The 23,280-nt window shown below is 39.9% G+C and overlaps 1 protein-coding gene across 15 annotated transcripts in view; it reads left to right on the top strand.

The window, feature by feature from the left end:
- The window catches only part of mark3a (MAP/microtubule affinity-regulating kinase 3a), a 45,647-nt gene that overhangs the window by 3,394 nt on the left and 18,973 nt on the right, over positions 1–23,280 (top strand). For 11 of the 15 annotated variants that reach the window (XM_085440728.1, XM_085440725.1, XM_085440722.1 and 8 more), the window contains exons 2-9: positions 2,229–2,414; positions 3,272–3,325; positions 11,605–11,653; positions 13,257–13,322; positions 17,611–17,681; positions 18,656–18,712; positions 20,181–20,417; positions 20,823–20,963. In XM_085440728.1, the coding sequence (XP_085296854.1) occupies positions 2,229–2,414; positions 3,272–3,325; positions 11,605–11,653; positions 13,257–13,322; positions 17,611–17,681; positions 18,656–18,712; positions 20,181–20,417; positions 20,823–20,963 (861 nt within the window). The remainder of the gene's footprint in view (positions 1–2,228; positions 2,415–3,271; positions 3,326–11,604; positions 11,654–13,256; positions 13,323–17,610; positions 17,682–18,655; positions 18,713–20,180; positions 20,418–20,822; positions 20,964–23,280) is intronic. The other 4 variants (XM_085440730.1, XM_085440727.1, XM_085440724.1 and 1 more) reach the window with 1 other exon arrangement.

The following is a 23,280-nucleotide window of genomic DNA, read 5'->3' as shown; positions in this document are numbered from 1 at the left end:
GTTAGCCACTACATGCTACTACAACCTGAATAATTAAAACAAAGTTTAATCTGCCAATCTCAACAAAAACAGGAAGTCACCGCTTCATAAAAGCAGAATTTCGATTTGGCTAGATTATTTTATATTTCACAAGTGTACCTTATAAAGTGGCCTGTGATTACTTATTCCTGCAAGACTGATGAGATTATTTTGTTTAAAAAGTATTGTAGAATTTTTTTAAATTGCTGTCATAACATTGTCTGTTTGTGATACATACAGCGGCTCTGCTTTAAAATGAGCAATGTGAATAAAATAATTTAAATTTTCTTTTTCATTAAGACTATAAATTGTTTGTGGAACACTTACAATTTGCCCTGTAATCCTAATGCTTACAGGGCACACATCATGATGCTGCCGCATGTGTAATCTGGTGTAGCCTCTAACCAAGGAGAAGGTCCCATCTCTGCAATTAATGTCATTATTGTGTTTTATCACCACTTTTTTTTAAATCTAACACTGAACCCCTCTCCACTTTGTACTCGACAGCTCAGCGTGCTCATACAGAATCAGGAAATGTGTGTAGAGGCACGTTTCTCCATCACCTCACTTCTGTTTTTAAAGTGGCAGTTCGCAGGTTTGAGATGGCACCTTGTTAACCCAAAACATTTATTAGAATGAAAATGTATGAAGAAAGAAGTCGACTGGAATTAAATGACTAGTTGATCAATTGCGCTCAGAGCATATGCAGAGCTTTGTGTGGTTGTTGTATGTAATCGCCAGCAGACTGAGCGGTAGAAACCACCATTGTTGCCTCCCCCCACCCACATGTGCTGTGTTTTCCATGACATCTCTCTTTTGCTAGCCTCAAAGTCCTGACATGAAACTTTGACCAGGTGAAAACATTGGCAAGAAAAAGGAACACTTTTCAAGGTATCAAGGGTTAGCTTCAGCTAGTTAGCAGAAAACGCCAAATATTGGTGTGCATATTGTTTAAACTGTTTTAAAAAGAAGTTGCAAGGAGACGTTGTTGGTTTGCAGATTCCTCTCTGTAGTTTCTACCACTGGTGCTGTGGTAGCACTGTGAGAAAGACCCTTATGTTAATGGAACTGTTGTATGCCCATCAAAGGATATGCTACTTTTTTCAGTTTTAGTTGATTGATAAGGACATTCTGTAAGCATGTGACAAAGCACTGCATTGGAACAATATCTCTAACAGTGAATTAATGGGTAGTTTAGCAGCTTCTACCCCTTGCCCACCCTCCCCAAAACAATAACAAATAAATCTGTGTCCAAGGACTTGATTAAGTGGCCCTGAAATTCTTGGCCACATAAACAAGAAGCCAAGTGACTGTTATGTTCATCTCTTAATACCAAATTATAACTAACAGCCTTGTCATGCTCACAATTTACAAACTTTACATGAATCTAATTATGATTTCAACATATTCTATCCATATTGACATTATTTAAAACTGATCATGATGTTCATATTTCATAGTTTTGGAGAAAATGCAATAATTAAGTTGGTTTAAAGAAGCATCTAAAAGGAAAGCAAGTAGTGGTGTTTGCTATGCACCAGTGGAAAAATGTGGGGGAAGGCAGGTTTGCTGCAACCAGAAAATGAAAATAGGCTTTTCGAATAAACGTAGCATGCAAGCACTCAAACATGGTGATGCATAAACCTGTTCAGTGCACTTATGTGGACTTAAACCTGTAAGGAGAGACCGTTAGTGGTGCTGGCATTATCCACATTTGGCTTTGTGCATGGTCCATAATATTACACATTTCAGTGACGGTTGAAATTGATTTCTTTTTTGAAAAATGCGATTAATGGGTTCTAATGTCACTTCAATATAAACAGTATTTAGTGGGACAATATTTGACTAACATTATTTAGCTGGATCTTGTTCAGCTAATATAATAATAATAATAATAATAATAATAATAATAATAATAATAATAATAATAATATTATTCATGGGAATATCTGTACTTTTGGATGTTTGGTTGATGAAACTCTGAAACTGCTGGGATAAGCACAGAGTTTATCAGCCATCTGTGGCCGCTGGAAGAAAAGCTTACTTTCTTTGTGTGCATCAGAACTATAAATATCAGTAGTGTTTTTTTCCTGCTGAGCCGAGGTGCCACAGCAGGTCAACATGAGTCACCATTGATTACAAGTAGATGTTGCAACACATAAGAGCCATTCAACAGCCAGTGCTTGTCTAACATTGTGCCTTTTCCACAGCACACCTCTCACAGCAATGGCCGTCAGGAGATCAGCACACGCTCAGGCCGGACGGGCGTGCGTCCGGCCCGCAGCTCCGAGGAGCCGCAGCAGCCCCACGTAGGCAACTACCGGCTGCTCAAAACCATTGGCAAGGGCAACTTTGCCAAGGTCAAACTGGCCCGACACATGCTCACCGGCAGAGAGGTAAGATGTACAGTGATGCTGACTATTTTTGTTCTCTCTCTTTAAGAAAGGATCCAAAACAGTACAAAGCTTTACAGATAAAAAAGTTTTTATCACTGTTTGCTTCTCCCTCACGCTGCGAAATAGCTGCGGTTAAGGAGCTGGATGTCTTTGCTGAGCTCACACCTAATTTGTATCTCAGTTCCTCTTTGATGGTGACCTGTGTGTGTGTTTGTGTGTGGCAGTGTCTCACAAACTGTCAAGCACTAACATTGAATGTCTGGTCAGATTTGTAATTTTGCTTGCCTGTTTTTCAGTTAGATTGATCCTGATTTATAATACTGCTTTTAGCTTTAGTTTTTACAATTTAGAGCCTTGAAATGCATTTTTCATAAATGTGTATGTTATTGGAACATAAAAACAGTGCTGCCAGCTTTGTACACCAACCCATTCATCGCTGTAAATCTTGTAGGCAGTAATGGTTGTTTTCAGTGCAGTGTGTAGCAGCTGAACATTTGATTTGTTCATAATTGATGAGGAGAAAGGGCAAGCGTCTTCTTAATGCAGCCTGTGACATTTAAGGAAAGGAAGCGTCTCTGCTGCCTTTGTCCTCTCTGTTCTGTAGATAATAATTTGGCAGGTGCATTTAGACATATTTTTAACTCAAAGAGGATGTTGAAACTATTTTATAACCCTCCCTGTTTAGTTTTCAAGTCTTAAAACGGCAGTTTGGAAAAACATCAGCATCACGTTCCTTTTCTCAGCTCTTTTCTTTCTCGTTTTTGTTTTCGGTGCCATGTTCCTCTTCCTCTGTGCCACACTTCTCCTCTGCTATTATTTGCCACTTAGCTAACTTTCTATTTTTTCCCTCTCTACAGGTGGCAATTAAAATAATAGACAAGACACAGCTGAACCCAAACAGCCTTCAGAAGGTAATTTACCCCTCCTTCCCTTTCTCTCTCTCTCTCTCTCCTGTTATAATGTGGCAGAACTCATTTACTAATTCATGAAGCACAACAGATTGCGTATTAATTGTGTAAATGGGAAGCAGGGCATTCTGAGACTGAGCTATGTTCTCCATAGAGCTTCCTGGGGTGAATTAGGAGCTTCTTTTTATGATTAGGTATAAGGCTTTTGCTGCAGTAAAGATCACTTTGTTCCAAGTTGCCTGATACATGTTTCAGACTGAGGCCTTTAAAAAGGATTGTATGGTTTGTTGAGGCTTGTTTTCTTTGATTTTGAATTTGCTTGAAGAATTCTTAGTGGAACTGTTTTAACAGGCTTATAAGATATAGCTGTAGATTTGTCCCATTTGAAGGTTTTTAGATGGTGGTTTTCCTGATGTGTTGGAAACAAAAATAGTTTGGTCTTTTTTGTTTGTTTGTTTGTTTGTTTTTTCCTCCCGCTACCTTTTCCCAGTTCATGTTGCATGGTTGTCATGGAACTTGGGAGCCACGGTTTGGTTTTCCTTGTTAAATCAACCAAATCAGGAAGTGGGCTTTCTTTTAAAATGCAAATTTCACAGACTGAGGGTGAATGCCTTTTTTTTTTTTTTTTTTTTTTTTTTTTTTTTTTTTTTTTTTGCAGTTTAGTGAATGGCAGTCTAACTTTACAGTTTGAAGTCAGCGAGTTGAGAGTGAGCTGCCCGTTGCAGTGTTTGTCCTTTTCCTTTTTTGTTTCTAATCGTTAGCAGTAGAAATGTGTGTGCGTGGTCGTTTTGATCTGTGCCGCCGTGAGTTTTGGTTCTGTCTCTGGGCCTGGAAGTGGTTTCGTGGAAGTCGGAACGATATCGACTCTGCTGCAGCTCCCGAGGCCCTTTTTTCTTTTTTCTCCCCCATCGTTAGACAGATAAGAGGGGATGAAGCGGAGCAATGCGGCTGCAGCTGGTGGTGACGCTTATGATGTCGTGTGTTGATGTTGAGCTGGACCCTGCTGCTCAGCTCCTCTCTCCCTCATCCCTCTCAGCAATCGGCCAGTGGTTTTCCATCAGTTTTTCCAAAGCTCCATTGATTGCGGCCTTTGTATCTCAGAGGCCCGGGCCCTTTGGCGTTGGCTGTGACACTACGTTGACAGAAAAACACTGAGTCATGACAGCGCTGTTCACAGAAACACAAAGCGTGAGGCTTTTGTTGGCAATCCTTGTTGTTTTTAGGTTACTGCTTTGTCACACTCAAGAATAAAAACTCTTTTAGGTGCTTGTCAAGTTATTTTTCCTACTGTTCCACAAGAGATTTAGATTTATTTATTTTTTTACTGTTTATTTTAAGCAATTGGAACGAGCTGGGAAAAGAAGCCACATTTAAAGGCTTTTTAAAGTCTTTTCATGACTGACACATTAAATGTTCTCATTCCTGTCACCTGATGCCATTTATAGGCCAACTATCTCTTTTTTCCCACTTTTTTTTGTTGTTGTTGATTTTGAGTTTTAGAGTTAAAGGAAATCCTGACTTGGCCTAGATAATTGGAGCAGTAATTGCGTGAGAAATGAATCCAGCAAGATTCATAATAAGGAGGACCACTCCTGTTAAAGGAGTCATTTTTGGCCTAACCCTAACTCTTTTGGCAAACTTGAAGCTCAGCCATTTATACAATAACTTAGCATAAAGAATGAGGATGGGGGAGATGCTGGTTCCTGCCAGCTCCATGCTAACAGGACCTTTTTTTTTTCTTTTAATGTATTAGACAATTAGAATATATTTAATTGAGCCATAGCAGGCCTGGTAGTTGCAAGGGTAGCTGTTTTCTCCTTTTGGTCCTTAAGCTAAACTAAGCCACTGTGTTGTAACCACACTTGTAAACCAGCTCACAACTGCATAAGATGAGGGCTTTGAAAAGGTAATTATTGTATTTTTTTTGTTTGTTTGTTTGTTTTAACCAATCCTTCAAAAACAGTAAAACCTAGTGGATCATTAGACTTAACACCACCTACAGAAACAGATGGCTGTTTCTTTGGCAGCAAGCGAGCAGGGATCTAGGTGAGCACTAAGAAACGCAGTACATGTTTATGTCACTGGCCAGTGTGTGTGTCATCAAGGTGTTATTGTTTTTTTTGTTTGTTTTGTTTTTTAATAAATATATCTGGCTTTCATAAGAGCCAGAATATCCTCTGTTGTATAGTCGTACTACACAACTAATTTGTTAACTTTAATTATAAGTACTGTGCTCTGTTGGAGGTTGCTGAAGTAGTTCATTTTTAGGAGCTAAAAGTCATCCTAGGCTGATGCCCAGATCTTCCTGTCAGACATGCCTGGGCTTGTCTGGTCATGTACTGTAGGGAGTGTAATTACATGCCATTGTTATGGTAATGATATTCACTATAACACTTTTATATCACACAAAAAAATCATACCGATGTTTTAAGGAACAACGCTGGGAAAAGGGTGGAAAAGGCACATGACCCTGACTTGTTTGGATTATTGCCTACACCATGGGTGTCGAACTCCAGACCTCAAGAGCCGGTGTCCTGCAGGTTTTAGATCTCACCCTGGATCACCACACCTGAATCAAATGATTAGTTCATTACCAGGCCTCTGGAGAACTTCAAGACATGTTGAGGAGGTAATTTAGCCTTTTAAATCAGCTGTGTTGGATGAAGGACACATCTAAAACCTGCAGGACACCGGCCCTTGAGGCCTGGAGTTGCCCACCCCTGCCCTGCACTGTGCCTGCATTTGCACAGAAGGACATCACAAAGAGTAGAATATGGTGTCAACTTTGTAGCTGATTTGTTGCACTTTGCTCCAGAAATTTGCATTTAAAATGCACCTCTGTTGGAGGTATCTGTAAAAGTTCACAGTGGTATTTCTTTAAAAATCCAGAGGATGATTTAAATGGAGCATCATCATTAATCTCAGAACTGACTCGGTCCATCTGACAGGAACCTGAAGACTATCCATCTAAAAGTACTGTTACATCCTCATCACCTGTGCTGTAGTCCAGCAGTTTTATTTCGCAGCTCCTTCTTTTCAGTAGATGAGTCATAAGTGAGTTTCTTTCAAGAACTGCTAACATCCGATAACTTAATCAAATACACGGACTGAAAAATAAAGTTCCTGAATGTGAGAGCATGTTATCAATGACATTACAAAATGCCACAAAGACGAATCCACTGCTAAAGAGATGCATTTTAGTTGTGAAAATGAGTGTTATTTAATGTCATTTGTTATGGTTTTTGTGGACTTGCTTATTAGAGTAAAGTTATGTGTTTTTTAAGTGTTTACTTCTGCAGTAGTAACCAATGGGCACAGAGCCACAGACAGCCTGGATGAAGATTAAAGGGGGTGGGTCTTTTCATTGGCTTTGTTGATCATGAGAAAAATATCCAAAAATGCCAGCTGAATCTCTTGAGTATTTTAACAGCCGACTGTCATCGCACAGCTCCAAGTTTGTCAATGTGATGACGTTTTTCGGTTCAGATGGGTTTTGAATGTCTGGATCTCTTCTATTTTTCTTTGCACAAGTCTTACCTTTGAGCTGGTGCTGGTGAAACAGCCAACCTGCATCAGAGCCAGCACCGCTGTGTCCTGACCTCTTATGTAACTGAAAGACTTGGCGAGAGGCTGATAGCGGTGGGGGTGGAGGGGGTGTATCGTCTCTGAAGCCTAAATGTTTATTTTCAGCCTCTGTTCTTAATAGTTTGGCGGAGATGAGTCGACATTCACATCTGTCACCGGCTCCTGGCAAACTGCTTCCAGCTTCCCGCTCTGTTCTTGTCTTTCTGTCCTGATTCAACCTGCTGTGGTGGTCTTGTTATCCTTGTCAGGGGTCAGGGTGGGAGTATGATGCTTGGAAGTCTTGATTAAATGTAAACAGTGTTGGTAAGAAGCTTAGTCTGTGACAACGTCCAGTGTCAGGTTTGTTTTTGCCTTTAGTGGTTGGAGGATTGTTATTAAAAGCTTTTAACATGACGTTTTTTCCATGAAATTTTTCCTGAGCTGTCAGTAAGACTTAGTTACTGGCACTGAAGAAGAATCAGTTGGATGTAAAAGAATTTGAGCCAAATGTATGAATCAAACTGGTTCACATAAGACATTGACAACAAAACCTCATAATATCAAAAAAGTAAGAAATGTCATTTTTTTAAGAGAAAGAAGTGCCTTCAAAAAGTTACTGGGGAGAAAGTTTTTTTTTTTTTTTCCCCAGTATTGTTTTATTTGTAGGTTTTCAATCCTCAAGAAAACTATCTTAGTCACTTAAGTGTTTACATAGTTTTAGATGTTGGGAGCTGTTAAAATGGGGCAATCGTGGCTCAAGAGTTGGCAGTTTGTCTTGTAATCGGAAGGTTTCTGGTTCCGGTCTTGTCCTTGGGCAGGACACTTCACCCGTTGCCTACTGGTGGTGGTCAGAGGGCCCGGTGGCGCCAGTGTCCGACAGCCTCGCCTCTGTCAGTGCGCCCCAGGGCAGCTGTGGCTACAATGTAGCTTGCCATCACCAGTGTGTGAATGTGTGGATGACTGAATGTAGTGTAAAGCACTTTGGGGTCATTTACCATTTAAAATGGAAACAAAAAGTAAAACAAAGTTTTTCAAAAGTAGCTCCAAAATTGAACCAAAAGACTCCCATGTTAAAACATAGTTTTAAGGGCGAAGCTAGACTTATCAACCATTTTTTTGTAGATCCAAACTTGATCTACAGATACAGCTCATTTTAATAATAACCTAACACTATACACTCATGTCCAAATATGGTCACACGTGGCTCCAGGAACCAACATGGTGACGACCAAAATGCTGACTTTAAATCTTTAAAAAATGGCACTTAGCCACCGCAACATAAGCCACTGGTTTGTTACGTCCTTCTTTTATATGGAGACTAAGGAAAGAGAATTGGAGAAGCCAGCGTTCAAGTTTGTTTTTACCACTGGTGACTTCTCTGAATCTCATAAACATGGTGTGATAGTAGCCATTAATTTGAACCATAGTGTTATTCCTTCAGGTTGATTTGTTTGCCCGGATGAAAACAATAACCGTGGAGCTTTGAAGGGACAAAATAAGCCCACTGAGGAGGTGAACTTAACAAAACACAGTAAAGTAAAACTGCCGTCGGGATATATTTTCTCTTAGCTGAAGTAAACAGCCGGGGTCGATTACCTCAAAAAGTGCACAGACATCCATCGTTCTTAGCTGAAGTTGCAGGGGCTGTAATCTGATTTGATATGACTCAGCTCAAAGCGTCTAACCTGGTGGGATGAGAGTTTATAAAGAAAACATCCAGTAAATGATCTAATGTAGCACCCGTGAGATTTTGTTTACAGGCCTCAGATCTGTTTTAATTGAGGCTGTTTCAATCTAAACAGAAAAATGCAGCAACTAAAAATGTAGTCTGACAAAAACTAGTTTTAGGTGTGACTTCACCCTCGAATTGTGTGTCATGTGGCCTAAAGGTTCCTTGTATAGATCATAAGATGGATTGCGTAATCAGGACAGCTGTGCATTATTGCAGCGGCATGACTGGATCACCAGCAGGTTTGAGTCCTCGACCCAATAGCTGTATTATGTGGTGAATCAGCCCTGTCTCTCCAGAGTTTTTCCACTAATTCTGTTTACTGCGTAACATACCTGACAAAGTATTCCCATGTACTTGTTGGCGTGTTGTGTTTAGAACCCACCCAAGTTTCAGAAGGCTTGTATATGCTATATAGGACAGCACAGTTTGTACCGAAGTCTTCACAAAGTTACACAGAAAAGATAAGGTTGTTCAAAGCTGCAGCAGCTTCTCTTCAGTAAGAAGGAAAGAGTTCCTCTCTGAGCTGCAGTGAAGAGGTTTCCACTGTCACACAGAAAACCAGCTTAGATTTATTCCCCTGTACTTTCAGAGAGCTCAGGAGAGTATTTTGAGTATAATGACGGGCAGATCAGGGTGTAATGACAGTGAGGAGACCTCAAGCTCACTCCAGTGCTCCTCTTCCTCTCGTCATCTTTGTCAGAGGCCAGACAACTCCTGCATCAGTTCGTTTTTCTGTCTTTTAATTTTTTTATTTTTGGGGGGCTTCTCAAAAAATAAAAAAACTCCTTAAGGCCTCACTAACTGGAGTTCATAATATTCCCTTCAGTCTCTGAGCAAGGAATTACATGAAACTTATTATCCAAGTCAACAACTGCCCACAGCTGGAATTCTCTACATGATCTGAACATTTAAAATTACTGTTAATCGTTTGTTTTTGTTTGTTTGTTTTGTTTTTAAGTATAGGGGATGCAGAGTTGATAATAGAATGTATTCTTTCTGAAATCTGACAAAAAAGAGTGAATCCTTTTAGATGTAAATAATTAGTGAACCTACTCTGTAGTCACCTGTGAGAAACCTTTATTAATATTTCAGATCTTATTATCCAAGGTATGAAAGGAAAACCAAGAAATCTTGTAGGGGAAGTTCTAACAAAGCCGTACTTGGAGCGTTTACATTTTCTGTGAACTAAGAGGATTAATAATAGTCAATTATTCAACAACTGGATAAATATTAGACTTGTGATGCAGAAGTGATCATCTGTGGCAGAAACTGTAATGACTGAATGATGTATTTTTACAGTCACAATTTCTGCTGCTGTGGGTAACTATGCAATAGGTGTCATTGATACAGTGCACCATGTTTTGCCACCTTACAGTTTTCAAACTGGACTTCCTGGTTCATATTTCATGTTTCATTGCCTCTCTGAATTTTCAGCAAAAGTGATGCTATAAAGGATCCTTTATGGTGCTGCTGAAACATTTCTTCATTTATGGAAAAGATGACAGTTTTATGTATTGAATGTTTTATAGGTTTCCACTTTTTAGCCAAAAAATCTAAACGCAGTGGATAAATCTTTCCTGAAACATGTACTTCTTCATTTGATTGAAGACTTTTTGTGTTTTCGGGCTGTCCAAGATCTGTTTGTCAGCAAGCGAACCAGCACATTGGGACTTCTCCTGCCTCATGAAAGATTGATACCTTGTTTTATATTTTTATGGAAGAGAAGAAAGTGAGGTGTAGTTTTCAGCAGCTCAATAATAAATCCCATGTGGTGCTCTTTATGCCTCCTAAAGCGAAACACTAAAAAGGATTTTTGGCCACTAAAGATCTCCTTGTCTGATCACTCTGAAGCATAATGAGGAAGCATGTCAGCTAAGTGTCTTCCTTTTCTGAGGGATGGAGATCTGACACCACATGTTGAACTTAGTTTAGATTACCTTTGCCCGTCAGTGGCTCTGAAACCACCACTATGTTGCAGAATTTCCTGTAATCCTGTCACTGTGTCAGCAGCAGCGACATAATGACCACATTTCTTTGACAAATATGCTGAGGATGTTTAGTAGAGACCAGAGCTTGAAATGCCATGTTAGCACTCAGGAAAGCAGTGTTAATAATAGTTTTAAAAAGTCTTAATATATTAAGAATGGTCACACATTTTGAGAATGTGTTCTTAAAAATGTATTAATGCACAGTTTGGGGGGGCTTTCGGAGTTTTTCACCCCTCACTATATGAACAAAACCAGTGAGCCACATCTCTTAAACCTATGCCCAAATAATCATGTAGTTGCACTAGTTTGTCGTCATGATTTAACTCTAATGCTGTTGTCGTGTGTGTGTGTGTGTGTGTGTGTGTGTGTGTGTGTGTGTGTCGGGGGGGTGGAGCATTGCACACAGCATAACGTTGAGTAAAGACTGGTAGAAGACAAGATGGCTTACTTGTGTTGTTGAGAACTCCTTAGCCTACTGCAAGTGTAGCAAAAGCTCCCAAACAAGTGCTACGCTCTCTGAAATAAGACAGGCAGTCTGTGACTGCAGTTGGACAGGTTGCATGGAAGCTTTTGATTGGTTCATGTAAAACCTCCTGCCTCCCCAAAGCAATCAGCCGAGGAAAAACATTGCAAATGTTTTTCAAAGTTTATTCAGAATGTGTTTATCTCCTGCGCCTGTGTAATGACATGGCATGTCTGTAGCCTGCTATCTAAAAATATTTCTTAAAAAAAGCATTTGCACTGAAACACTTTGACATGAAGCCTCTGTTTTCTTTGCTTTGAAGTTGTTTTGTCATGAAGAAAAGGGACAGGTTAACTCACACAGTCCACTGGGATAGTCTGACTTCATGCTGACTCCCTCATGAAAGTGCTCAGTGCTCAAAGACATACAGCAGCTTTTATTATTGTGGTTTTTATCTTCTGAGGTTGAATAATGTGCTTTGTTGCTCAGTAGACTATATGCTGAAGTCTAAACTCTGAATTTTTCTAATTTTCAGCTCTTCAGAGAAGTTAGAATAATGAAGATCTTGAATCATCCCAATATAGGTAAGTGCATCTTGTTTAGAAATAAGAATTTTAAGTATATGAGCTTTATAATGACGAGGACGACTGACATGCAGGTTCAACCTTTGGACCTTTCTGTTGGTGGACATGAAACAACAAGTTCCTGCTATGCATTTTGTCATTGCTTTAATTTCCCTTGTAGGATCAATAAAGTATCTATCTAACTAGATATGACTCGTTAAACTTTTTACTTCTACATGAACTGAAACATAAAAGAAGTCAGGAGATTTGAGCAGATGGATTTGTAGCATACATGTAACAAGCCATCTAAAGTACCAGGAACATTTTCAGTAACAAGGTCGAAGCCTGCATTCTTGGCATTTTATAAAATGCTTGTGAAAGAGAAACTATAAAACAGGAAGCTGTCCCAGATGACATTCAGACTTTACTACCTTCATCTGCTGTTAACTGCCGGTAATTGAGGCTGAAACTGGAGGACCGTTCGTCCCGCTTTGTTTTGGAATCGGAGTATGATCGGTAAACAAGAGAGCGCATGCTGCTCGGAGCCATAACGAACGCTGGAAACACTGAGTCGTCTGCGAGAGCCAAAAATGCCAACAAACGCCAAACCACAGCAACAACAAGGAACCTACATTACAAACAAACCTTAGCTGTGGAGCGCCTGACTATGGAATGTGTAGCCACAGGAAAGCTTTTGTGCTGAAATGAATAATTAATATTATATTTTATCTTCATGAATTATTATTCCAAAAAAATGTAAGAAAAATATTTTATCCTCAGGTATTATAAAGCTTACCAAAAGTCCTATTGATGATGACTTTATTTATATGTACGTTTTAGAGGAAATACAGATGTTGCCAGTGTAGCAGATGATTTTTAATGGGGGGAAATTTAAGTTTTTGGATTTCTTTTTTTTTTCTTTTCTTTTTTTTTTCCTTCCTCTCCTTTCTTTGTATTCCCCTCAACTCTGGTAATGTTTCTAGGCATGAAAGTGCACTTATATGTACTATGACCATATAAGTATATACTAGTAAAATCTGACAAATTTATTTGTCATGAAACAGATTAGAGAAGTCTGCCACAGTGCATTTTGTTCTTGAAATGTGAATTTCCTGTTTGTTTGGTTTTTTTGTTTTGTTTTTTCCCCATGTCCTCTCTGCTTGAGTTCCTCTACAAAAGTATAATAGTAATTATCAGAGTGATAGTAAATGCTATCACCAGCCCATAAACTCTCTCTCCCCTCCTGCATTCCCTTTGTTTTTCATCCCACCTTGTCTATATTTAGCAGTGCAGCTCTCAGCTGCTCGTCACAGTCCTTTATATCGGTGAGCTACTGCAGTAAAAGAAGGAAGGGAGGGGGAAAAAGAAAGAAAAAAGAATTTGGACTGTACAGTAAATACCGAGTGCTGCTCAGCTCAACTATGATGTGCTTACATGGTCACGACACGCACAGTTCCACGTGACTTCACTTTTTCTTCGACTCACTCGGGGTGTGTGTTTGGAAACAATTTTTCCGTGTTCATGAGCATGAATTCATTACTGCCTCTGTCTGGATCTCTTTCGTCTTTTGACATAATTGAATTTATAATTCCTCTCTCTCTCTCTCTTTCTCTCCCTCCTGCAGTCAAGCTTTTTGAAGTTATTGAGACCGAGAGGACGCTCTACCTGGTAATGGAGTACGCCAGTGGAGGTGAGACATAGATGCAGTGGTTAGCAAAGTATCTCCAACATGTCAAACTTGTGAATTACAACCATTAGGATTGTAACAGTAGCTGTAAGTGCAACATTTGGTTCAAGAGTTTGGCTGCAGAAGTCCCTTTATGTTGCCGTGCTCGAACTCCTGGATGATATTTGCCTGAAGTCGAGGTTCTGTCTTGACAGCTGGCAGATGCTGTGTGGTTTTTATTCTGCACGACACTTTAACTCACAACATGGTGAAATGGAAATGCCAGAACTTGCAAGTTCTGTGCTCACACTCTACGGCTCAGTCGACTGGTCGCCATGTGGTGCTCACTCTGAACACGAGCAACGAGCCCCCACTCACTTTGTCCACCGGCAATTCCAATAAAGTTTCTCTGTGATAGCGAAGAAAGTGCGAGGTCCTGTGACTTTGTGCTGTGTTAAAGCTGACATTGCAGTTCTGGTTTTAATGGATTCTTTGAAGTTGATTAAGAGTTTGTTATGGTTGTTGTAATTTATTTTATACTTCGAACTGGTCAGATTTGAACGCATCCTCAAAATGTAAGTAAATATGAACCATGTACTATTACACCCCCAGGCAGCCATTTAGTAAATATAATTGCATAATAAATTTTGGTTTTAAACAAATGTTATGGTTTTATAATGCCAAGAACTTTAAGAATTTCCTAGACCCCCATGAAAATAAATAATGTGAAAAACAACTCCACTAACAGCTGCTGCACTCAAGACCACATAGTTGGTAGAAATCTGCTCTCTGTGCTGCTCCCGAGAATAATTTATTAATGCCCAATGTGATAAATGTGCATGTTAATAATTAATATATCTTTGGAGCAGCATATCATCTGCAAACTGCACTTGTAGCTGAAAGGGGAAAAAAGGAACAAGATTACTTGTACAAAGAGCTCAACAACAGTTTTATACCATAGCCTGAGCTTTAACCTGACTTCTGCACGAAGTATACAGTAATGTGGAAAAAGTCTTGAACCCTCATTCATGTCTATATATTTTGCTTCCAAGGACTTTTTTTGTAATTTGTTTTAAAGGTTGTCTTCAGGAATAGTTCTCTAAGCTTTCTATTGGTCTTTTATTTTCAGGCACTTTGTTACTAGCAGCCTGTCACCAAAACACTCTTTTGCTGAATCTATGAAAAATGACAATCATAACACAGTTGGATCAGCATAAAATAGAGCTATCAGACAAATGTGGCATATCTCGGCATGGTGTGCATTGTGCCTTTTTTGTCATGTATAAAACACGGCGGAGGCTGTGTCATGATTTGGGGCTGCATTTCAGCCAGTGGTGTTAAGGATCTTGTAAAATTGATGTAATTATGAATTCAAAAGAATACTGTCAGATTTTAATCCACCACATAGTGCCATCTGGAAAGCATCTGATTGGCAATGGCTTCATTTTTTAGGATGACAGTGATCATAAGAACTGTGCCAGTGCAGTAAAAGCACATCTGGATAGAAAAACACACAGTGGGACACGATCAGTCATGGATTGGCCTCCCCAGAGCCAGAAAAGCAACATTTTTGAAGAATTGTGGCACAACAAAAAGGCAGCCAACATCTAAAGTAGAGCTTTGAATGTCCTTCAAGAAGCCTGAACACTACTTGATAAGAAAGCTGCCTTAGAGAGTTCAAGCTGTACTGAAGATTAAAGGTGTTCACACCAAATATTCACTTTCGAGCACATTGGAATTGTACAAACTCTGTTTTATATGTTTGCATGTTTTATTAACGCAATGAACCTATTTTCCTACCGCAATGTATAGAAATGAGCGGTGACTCAAGACTTTTGTGCAGCGCTGTATGATAGGCATTGACATATTTTTATTCTCAGAAAATTTACTATAATTTATAAACTACCAAATTTAAGTTAAACATAAGTTAATTAGACGTAGAGTTCAAACACATTCTTTTATACTTATTACCAAAATTACAAAATGCTTATATGAAAGCTCTCATGAAACTATTGCCACATTCTGAGACATTTGTATCCCACATGCAGTATATATGAAAAGGAATGTAAAGTTTAAAGCTACTCCCCAAACATTGAAACATAGTGACATAAGTATTAATCCATGCGGAAAATGAACAAATCCACTCAACACACAGGAGACGAGTCAGAGCAGGAAAAACATGTTGGTCAGCTACCATCAGCTCTGTGGGACACTGCATGTCTGAAAGTTCCTACAGTGTTGCATGTTTGCGATTTGAACATTTTGTCTTCCACTAAAGTAAACATTAGTTTCAGTTGTTCACTGGATAAATGACTTTGTTGGAAAAGCATCCTTTAAAAGCTAAGACTAACTTGCTCTTAGATTAGCTTCAGCTAAGACAAGAGAAAAAACCTTAGTGAACAAGATTTATCAAGAATGAAGGAGATTAAAATGTTTCTGTAGGTGAATTTGGGATTATGGTCTTGTTCACACGGTCAGCTGCTACAGTTCCTCATGCCTTACCTTATCAAAGTCTCAGTCATACTACCTTTTAGGGCGTGCAAACTGTCACTCAGAGCCTTGAAACAATCCTTCAATACATACTTTTGCGAACACTGACATCCAAATACATTTGCCTGTGGGTGCCGTGGTCACAGGATAGCTGAGGGTTTCTCTCCCAGTCTGCTTGAGGCAGCTTGTGAAAGAGGTGAGGTAGGTTTTGTGCTGCAGTAAATGAAGAGGAGTGAAGGGGAGCACGCAACAGCTACAATAAACTATGCCTACCCTCCAACTTGAGATATATGTAGCTGTAAGACCCCCAAAGAGTTTTCTCTTGGAAGTCTTCAGCTGGGGGAAATTTTCTTTTTCTGAATTCTCATTTCATGTCATGTCATGCCACATCTTTCCATCGATTGCTTGAGCTGTTCATTATTGGACTGCTGAGCTGAGCAGAGACGACAAATTGTGAAGACATGCTTGTTGGGTACCAAATCACATTATCACTGAGATGGGAACTCTGATCACTGGCCAATTGCATTAGCTCTTAGTGACGTAAATCGAATACTTGTTTCAGTTCGTCATTGATTTTTCTCAGAAGTCATGCAGGATCTTAAGGTGACCCTGTCAGGTTGCTTGAAAAAAAAGTGCAGCTTAACTAATGTTGTCATGATAGAATACCTGCTTAGTGTCAGAATATTAGTGTTACCATTGGCAGTAAGTTGCTGTGTGATGTTTAAGAGCAGAAAACTCGGTGCAAAGAGGTGGCGTGTAATAACTAACCAAACTGCCCACTCCAGTATATATGCACATGAGACTGTATTTAGGGCAGTGCAATTTCATACCTGGAATGCTGTTATTGCTGTGCAATATCATTATGTCCTGATATTTTGTACATTTTTTCCATAATGTATACAGCTCATTTCTCTTAGATTCTTACATGTGTATATCCTAGATCCTTTTTTTTATTTTTAGATTTATTAGTAAATTTGTAAAACTGTATGTGCTGAATGACAAAGTGACAAGTTTATTCTATTCGTCTTTTCTAACTGTGGCTGAGTCCGACTTGATAAGTTGCCCCAGGATTATTTGATAGTGCAGAAAAGTGATGGCAGAATTTAAGAAGCCTTACAGTCTTGTGCCTCAAATTAATTTAAGACAACAAAATTATAGTTTTGTTCTGCATGCAGTTTTTATTAAAGCTCATCTTTATGTACAACATACAACATGCTGTTTACCTCTGACATGCAGAGTTTCAGCACGCTCATTCTGTCTTTAGCGGTTGAGTCAGAGACCGCTGATGAATTGATGCTTATAAGTACAGAATCGCACACTCTGGCTGCCTCTGCAGGTCAGCGCCGAGAGCGCGGAAGGGTTTTGAGGATTCAAGAGAAGTGGGGGAGGTTTTTTCTGTTTTGTTTTGTTTTTTTTTTCTCTCTTTTTCCTATCACCCGAGTATGGGTGTGCACATGCACGCACCAGCAACTCGAGTTCAATTAACACACGAGGGAGTGTAGTCACGTTTTGGTTGTGCGTGTGGGCCGAGGGAAGGGTCTGCTGCTGTGGAGCTCAGCTCGGCGGCAGCTTTGTGCCTCCAGGAGAGGCTCAGTGTGGAGGAAGCGTTGCCGAGCTCAACTCAATATGGTCAAGAAACGCCCTCGAACCATGCACATGGGCGATGGTGCAGGCCAGCTGCGTATAAGTTATTTTTATCTGCAGATTTTTAGAAGCTGCGATTCACTTTGTGTTTGTCTACTTTTTTCGTATCCGTTTTCCTCACTGCTTATTCTCTACTTTTAGTGTTTTCCTCAATTTCTCTCTTTCTGCTCTTTTGCAGGAGAGGTGTTTGACTACCTGGTTGCACACGGAAGAATGAAGGAAAAAGAGGCCAGAGCTAAATTTAGACAGGTACCCAGCTTTCTCCCCCTGCAGTGTTCTGGTTTCACACCTCTGCTCCTGGCTGTGCTTCAGACAGGACGCTGTCCTCTGTGTGTCCTCGGAGGACAGAAGCGTCTCTGTTGTGTTGAGACTGATGAAATGTCTAAACCGACTTGCTTCCCCATCACTTACCTCTTCATGACTGTCACAAACAAGCCATCGACTGTTGTGTGAAGTGCTAAGAAGCTGGTCCAAAACACCTGGCTGTTATGTATTCATGTTCAACACTCAGACTCTCTGTATCTTTTTGCCCGTGTTGGTATTGGTTTAATTAGTAGTGAACGACAGTGATCTGGCATCATAAATGAAACAGCCTCTGGTGTGATCAGATTTTAGATTAAAACTATCTTAAATTGTGTAATGAGAAACAATCCCTTGATAATCAGATCTAGCTGCAATTTCAGTTGAAGAAGTTTATCCTGTTACCATTCTACTTTATGAACTGTTTTGATAATGCTCATAAAAGTGACACAACCTTGATGCAGTTTGAAAACATGCAAAAAACTCAGTTTGGTGGTGTTTTTTGCCAGTGTTTAAGTTATAAACTCTGTGCATCTGAGTTGGTGGATATACTAACATTTTGCGTTTTGTAGTGTTGGTTTCTCAAGACAACACAAATAAAATTCTGTGCAAATCTTGAAGCCTTAAAAATGAAGGGAACTGAAGACTCAAAAATGATCATTTTAAAAGCTCTAAAATGTGTCACTCAAAGGAACTCCTTGTGCCCTGATACTAGCAATACTCGTACGTGCCTCACGAGTCAGACGAATGTACGACAGAGCTACTGCACAAACCTGTTTTCTCACCGCTCTGGTGTCGTCAGCCCCACCTTAGCTGAGTTGTATCTTTCCTGTTAGTTTCAACCACATCTCCTCCTACACCACATCCTTTATCACAGTCTGAGAACATTTAACTAAGCTGTACTTGTGTTTCGTTCGGCACAGATTGTATCGGCGGTGCAGTACTGCCACCAGAAGCACATTGTTCACAGAGACCTCAAGGTGAGTGGTTAAAAATGCAAACACAGCAAATAAAAAAAGATCGAACTTGAATTTTCAGTATTTATCCAAAAGCCTTTATAGGTCACACTGTGGTGTGCATCATGCATCATTCAGTTGAAAGTCATTAATTCAGATTAAAAGGGATCACTGTTATTTTTGTATCCAGCTGGTATTTGTATTGTATGTATTTCTACTTCAACTTGAAGTATTTGAGGAACTTGATCCCCATCTGAACTCCTCTTTCTGTCCTCAGAATCTTCACATTTAAGAAGCTGATATACTGTACATATTATATTAGGGTCAGTAGATTTTAAAGAGTTTGCTGTCCATCATGAATTAAAGGTCACATCAGTCCCTGTTTTATGATTCCCGTCTTAACTCCCATGTTCCCACAGATGAATCCAACACACACACAGCTAGTGAGGCTCATCTTTTCCCTTTTCCGACAGTGTCCTTGGCCACTATGGCCACCATGAAACAAATCTTTGCACCATAGAGGTGGGAGGAGTGTTAAAAAAAAAAGAAAAAGTAGGTGGCCCTATAAATTGTCTACATGTTCTCCCGCCTCTTCTGTTTCACAGCCGTGATGCTCTCCATTTTAGTTCTCCAACTATAAATATTGATGCCTCTGTATTTTTATCTCGGCATCAGTGGGAGTAGCTAAGAGAAGAGAGGCCCGTGTATCTGCTCTGCCAGCAGCTGCACATCCAAAGTGTTTCCTCTGCGAAGCTTCATCAATGATCAATGAGTAGGGAGATGACAGAGCAGCACGGAGCTGCTCAGCGCGCGTCCAAATGTCACACTCGATGTAGAAGAGGTATACAAGCCACATTTTAACCAAACACTGTCCCTCGGGCTTGTAGGCCATTTTGTGCCTCTGAGGAATTCTGGGCTTTTTGTGGCTTCAGCAGCAACACCTGCTGAGATTTTGACGGTCAGACATGTTGTGATGAGTGCTGTTTGCATGCAGCTGCAAGCCTCTCAGGATGTCAGTTCAGTGTTTCAGCTGGAAGGATGAGTCCTCTGTGTACTCATCTCAGCTTTCTAATTAGTCTTTCGCCTACAGCTACATGTCAGCAAAGAGCAGATGGCTGGGTTGAAATCTTCATTCATTCACAAAGGAGAAATTATGTGTTTTTTAAAGCCTTATAATCCTGGATTTTTGGACTCATAAATAAATAAACAGGTTTTTTGATTTTTGGCACTTTTCTTGACACTTTATGGACAAAATGATTAATCAAGCGACTGCAGAAAAAGTGCTTATCGTGTTTGGCTTTGTCTAAAAAATAATCACTAATAAAGTCTATCAATAATATCATCAAAAACAAACTTCATGCTGCTGAATGACAGCAATACAGAAGAAATAATTATTTAAACATTTTGGCCTTCATGTGGCTGCCTCTCCAACACTGACCAGTGTTCAGTGCTCAGCAGATTGCCTAAAAGTTACTGGTTTGTCTGTTCAAAGGCTGAGAACCTGCTCCTCGACGCAGACATGAATATCAAGATCGCAGATTTCGGCTTCAGCAACGAGTTCACTCTGGGCAACAAGCTGGATACGTTTTGCGGCTCTCCGCCGTACGCAGCACCGGAGCTTTTCCAGGGAAAGAAGTACGACGGGCCAGAGGTGGACGTTTGGAGTCTGGGGGTGATACTGTACACGCTGGTCAGCGGCTCGCTGCCATTTGACGGACAGAATCTTAAGGTAGCGTGTGGATGACATGATGCTGCAGCTTCTTTCTCATAGCAGAAGGAGAGAGATGATGCTCTTTCTCCATATTTTCTATAAATAAAAGTGACTACCTTATTATATTGGATCCTAGGTTACACAATACAAGATGTTTTTACATTTAGCAGTCCAATTAGAGCAACTGAGAAAGCGATAATAAAAACAATCATAGTTGTCATTTAAATGCTGTTATATATAACTGTTGGTACTGTCTAGTGTCACATGTACCATGGGTTTATATGGTGCAAATCCTGTGGAAGCTGTTCCAGGTTCTCTTAAATGATTAAAGTAAAGCTTATGCACGATGTTACAGTCTACAAACCAGCCCCTACATTTCTTCTAGCAATGATCTGAGATCAGTCCGTTCATCCTTCTCTGCAGGAGCTGCGGGAGCGTGTGCTCAGAGGGAAGTACCGCATCCCTTTCTACATGTCCACAGACTGCGAGAACCTCCTCAAACGCTTCCTGGTGCTCAACCCGGCCAAGCGGGGTACTCTCGAGGTGAGGGAGGACGCAGAAAATGTAAATATACCTCTTAGTTCTTAACGCACTCCCAGAGCACGTCTGCACCATTGGAGAATGCCATCCATCCTCAAACCCCTCCTCTCAGTCCCTGCATCTCCCCACTGCATCATCTCCTCTGACGCCGACGGCGTCCTGTTTTGTGCGTGTGTGCCCGGCCCACGCTCTACTCCTCCTCTTATGATGTTGTAACCATGAATAATGCATCGACGTTTTTGTGTTTGTGCCAAAATTGGCTTCTGTGATCACTTCTCTGCCTTCATTTGTGCCTCGAGTATACATCAGTTTTCAAGAGGGTGCATATAACCTACTTATTTAAGTCTGCGTCATTATGAGCACAAAGTACAGCTGCGTTTTTAATGCATTTTATTTATCTCCCGGTTTTAGCAAGATCAAAACGTGCAGTGTGCTAGCGAACACTTCAGTTCGCTTTGAGTAGAAACAGCACACAGTCCTCACGAGTACATTTCATTTTGCTTTAACTTAACAGGAACATTGCTGAAAACAATCCATCTGTTATCAGTAAATCTGGTGTCCAGAAATGTGCTCACACCTAAAATCCATCGAGCATCATGGATGTGAGGATTAGCTGGTTAATAGATGACATGTGAAATATCTTTGGCTTTTAATCAGCACATGATTCTAAAGTGAACATAATAGGAGTTCAAAACTCTTCTGTTAGCAAAATATAATATGAAATTGCCCGTTTGACTGTAAATGAGTTTCATTACATTGTTTTTGTAATTGTGCATTGCCTTTTGAGCAGCATATAATGTTGTTTGATCAAATATTTGGGGTCCAAGAAATCCTCCAGTTATTGTTAAGGAAACATTTGTGCTTTTTGTCACAGTATTAAATAATAGATGAGCAGCAAAAGCTACAAAACTGTAAATGCAAACATGTTAAAAAAAAACATTCATGTATAAGTAGAAATGTGTCTGTAGTACATTTCAAAGTTCCAGCAGAAGTAGGAGGATAACGAACAGCGGTGTTGTACGATCAGACTTCAGCATGTTCTCTGATGAGCCAAATGAAATTTTGACCTCTTGACCAAAAGCATTAAAGGTCCTCAGAGTCCACATACTAAGTTAAATATTACTGGACAAAAATAAATCAGTTTTCCAAAGTTGATTGACAGAAAATGGCAGAAATACCTGGACTTTTTATTTCCGTCAGAACATCTGCGGTGGTTGGAATAATCCAAGTGTTAAATGTAAGAGGAAGAGAGGACAGAGAGAATTGTTCCACAGATCAATGTGTGAATGATCATCTTTTAGCTGTTCACACTCCGCAGTAAATCATTCACACAAAGAAAAATCATTCTTTTCACAGTTTATTTTTGGCATGTAAGCTCTGAACTTGCTATTTAATCTCAAAGCTGATTTTCGCCTTTCATTTCAAGGAAATGGCTTGATTGCATTTTGCTGAATTCTTTAGAGCAGACAGTACGTGAGTTAAAATAAATAGTGCTGGCTCGAATGTCGGGGTCACATCTGTTGGCGTTTGATGCCACACGATTGACCTGGATTATGGCAGCCACAGCAGAGCGTGATAATTAGTTTGGCTCTGTCCTCAGTAAAACCCCAGGGACCAATTGATCAGCTGATGATTGATTAGCGAAATAAAATAAGGGTGCACGCAAATGTGATGGAGCACAGTTCAATGTGTAGTGTTTCTGGGAAAGGACTGAATTGTAATTAAACCTGAGTGGAATGCCTCATGCACTCGACTTACTGTTTGATCTGTTATTACAGTGGATGTTAAATGCATTGTTAGAAATATAAATCTGTCAAGTTTAGACTTGAACTAAAATTTCATTTCAATATTGTTAAACTGTAACATCTGTCCACACCAGTTATTTTGGACTAAGCCTTTTCTGATAACACCAGATAATATTTGAAGATGCACCTTAAGAGCTACTAAAGGTTTAACCTCATGAGCTGTGGTGCCCCCAATATATGTTGATTTGATTCACTTTTTTTTTTTTTTTTTTTTAAAGCTGAGACAAAGGTTATAGTTCTAGTATCATAGAACTACTTAGCAATTTCAGTGGGAGTGACTTCCTCAGTCTCAGCTGACTGCAGGTTTCTACAACCTTAGAAACAGTACATTTGCATAATGACTGAAACCAGCCCACTGAATAACAATGGACTGTGGCCTCACAGCCCATTGTTCGCCAGTTTCTCCCATTGAAAAGGTGTCCAGATGAATGGATCACCTTTTTTGGGATTTCCTTACCTGGAGGATTGAGCACTCTCAAACGTTTCAAACTATTAGTTTCTCACAGTTTATTCAGGTTTGCCTGTTTTGCCTACAA

This window comes from Copadichromis virginalis, linkage group LG19 (assembly GCF_057382275.1).
Source record: "Copadichromis virginalis isolate Kocher_CV1m ecotype Utaka linkage group LG19, C_Virginalis_male_GT1.1, whole genome shotgun sequence".
Lineage (NCBI taxonomy): Eukaryota > Metazoa > Chordata > Actinopteri > Cichliformes > Cichlidae > Copadichromis > Copadichromis virginalis.
This window is presented reverse-complemented; position numbering and strand designations above follow the sequence as displayed.